The sequence below is a fragment of the Salvia splendens genome, chromosome 20, assembly GCF_004379255.2.
Source record: "Salvia splendens isolate huo1 chromosome 20, SspV2, whole genome shotgun sequence".
Taxonomy (NCBI): Eukaryota; Viridiplantae; Streptophyta; class Magnoliopsida; order Lamiales; family Lamiaceae; genus Salvia; species Salvia splendens.
The window spans coordinates 17,099,867-17,102,509 of NC_056051.1; the positions used below are offsets into that span (position 1 = coordinate 17,099,867).

Sequence of the window (2,643 nt, forward strand, 5' to 3'; positions counted from 1 at the left end):
ATGTAGCTAAAGAAATCATATACTTATAATCTAGCAATATTTCCCTTTAAGAAAAACAACCCATGATATACTAGTAGACTTGTCTTTTGTTTAATATAATGAAAGTATCTAAGATTTTGACCAATTCAATTTAACATATCACATTTGTTGTATGAATCCAAACATGAAACATTCTTTGACATGTTCAAAATGAGCATTATCTCATGACTCAAAGCCTAACAAACAACGACACTCCATTCCTTGAGTTTCCAATCAAGTACAAAACCAACAACCTCTTAATTAAACTCAATTATTACCATAATTCCATTCCAAAAATTGACAATAGAGATCCTTTTTTCACACTCCAAAAAACCATACAAGTACAGTAAAAAAAATTCTGCTTTTTTAATGACCATATGGTTTATTTTCACACCTTCACCAATCCCATTTATTGAGTCTCAACAATCAACACCTCCCACACACTTATCTATCTATATATATATATATATAGTTCAATCACATTGTTTATCCCATCACACTCACAAACTTGCTACTCACTACTAGTAATTGTAGCAATTACTATATTTTTAGAATGGCTCCCTTTGCATGTGTGATTCTTAGCCTGGCAATAGCTAGCATGGTGAGTGGAGGCGAAGCACGGGCATTCTTCGTGTTTGGAGACTCGCTGGTGGACAATGGCAACAACAATTACCTTATAACGAGCGCTAGGGCGGACGCCCCACCTTATGGCATCGACTACCCAACCCATCGGCCTACTGGCCGATTCTCCAACGGCCTCAACATCCCCGATATCATCAGTAAGTCCTTATCAATGGCTCCATTTCCTTGGTTTTTGATTTAGTTTTTGAATGAATGTTTTAATGTGTAATTTTTTTAGGTGAACAGCTTGGAATGGAGCCCACCCAACCATACTTGAGCCCATTTCTTAAAGGAGACAAGCTTCTTGTTGGTGCTAATTTTGCTTCAGCAGGAGTTGGAATCCTTAATGACACTGGAATTCAGTTTGTAAGTACATTTCTCTCAAACTCATGCTAAAATCATAACCTACCTTAACCTTTCCCACATTGAGAAATTAAAAATTGTGCAAATATTATACAAGTGCAACCCATGGTCCATTTATCTCAAAATGGACAGTATCATACTAGTGTGAGTTCTGGTCTGCATCACCGAACCCTCAATTGCTAATTACTTGTAAAAAATATTTCAGTTAAACATCATTCGCATCGGCAAACAACTCAGTACTTCCAGCAGTATCAAACACGGGTGTCAAGCATCATCGGACCGGAACAAACGACCGCGCTAGTGAACCAAGCTCTAGTTCTCATCACACTAGGAGGCAATGACTTTGTCAACAACTACTATTTGGTCCCTTTCTCAGCAAGATCCAGACAATTTTCCCTGCCTGACTACGTTACATACCTTATCTCTGAGTATCGCAAAGTCTTGCATGTATGAACAAATACAATAACCATGACTATCACCAATTAATTAATAAAATTAAGAAATATATATATTTATAATGTTAACATCTTTTGTTGATGTTACAGAAGTTGTATGACTTGGGAGCTAGGAGGGTTTTAGTGACCGGGACGGGCCCACTTGGGTGTGTCCCCGCTGAGCTGGCACAGCGCAGCAGGGCCGGGGAATGCTCCGCGGAGCTGATGAGGGCGGCCGCGCTTTTCAACCCACAACTAGTTCAGATGTTGGACAGCCTCAACTCCGAATTAGGGGCTAGTGTGTTCATTGCAGCTAACACACAACAAATGCATATGGACTTCATTTCTAATCCTCAAGCCTTCGGTAGCTATTCTCTTTTTCAAATTAGAACTTACGATTATCTCGAGACTTTTAGGACGACACGAGTTTTATTATAATTAAAGTGGTAAAGTGAGAGAGAAAAAATGAGAAATAGAAATAAAGGAGTGTAGTTGATAGTAGGACCTATGTTATTAGTAGTGTGGCGTGTGATGATTTAAACAAATTTTATATTACTTTTGCAGGATTTGTGACGTCGAAAATCGCATGCTGTGGGCAAGGCCCATACAATGGAGTTGGGCTTTGCACGGCGGTGTCCAATTTGTGCCCAAACAGAGATTTGTTTGCATTTTGGGATCCATTTCACCCATCGGAAAAGGCCAACAGAATTATAGTGCAACAAATATTGAGTGGAGATACACAATATATGAAGCCCATGAATCTCAGCACCATCTTGGCTTTGGATTCAAGGACCTAAATATTTCGAATTCTATTTCCGAATAATTTCTATTTTTATTTATTTATGTATCTTCAGACAGTACTAATGATCATGCTGTCTAGAGTTTGCTGAGTTGGAAAATAATTTTTAGAGATGTGTGATTTTTCTTTTGGTCTTAAATTTGAGGGCCAAATTTGTGAAATGAGGTGGAGCATTTGAATATTATTAGACTCTCATTGTATCGTTCTTTTTATATTTTTTTTATGGTTATTAGTTTATCTACTAGACTATCTTGAGATATATGGTTTTATTAATTGTCTATATGATCTCGTTATCAATAGTCAAATGTGTTAATTGTGTGTGTGCAGCTAAAAGAAATAAAAGTTAAGTTAAAAGTAATTCAAAAATAATTCTTATTCTGAGAATTCTAGAGTATAAATTATTTTATA

At 36.9% G+C, this 2,643-nt stretch overlaps 1 protein-coding gene across 1 annotated transcript; it reads left to right on the forward strand.

Annotated features, from left to right (window-relative positions):
• Positions 1-521: 521 nt before the first annotated feature.
• On the forward strand, positions 522-2,435 carry LOC121780750 (GDSL esterase/lipase At5g33370-like). The gene is given in 6 exon segments (XM_042178375.1): positions 522-797; positions 878-1,005; positions 1,208-1,232; positions 1,235-1,449; positions 1,548-1,800; positions 2,001-2,435. Coding segments are annotated over 6 exon segments (1,080 nt in total). The 5' UTR covers positions 522-571; the 3' UTR covers positions 2,234-2,435.
• The last annotated feature ends 208 nt before the right edge of the window (positions 2,436-2,643 follow it).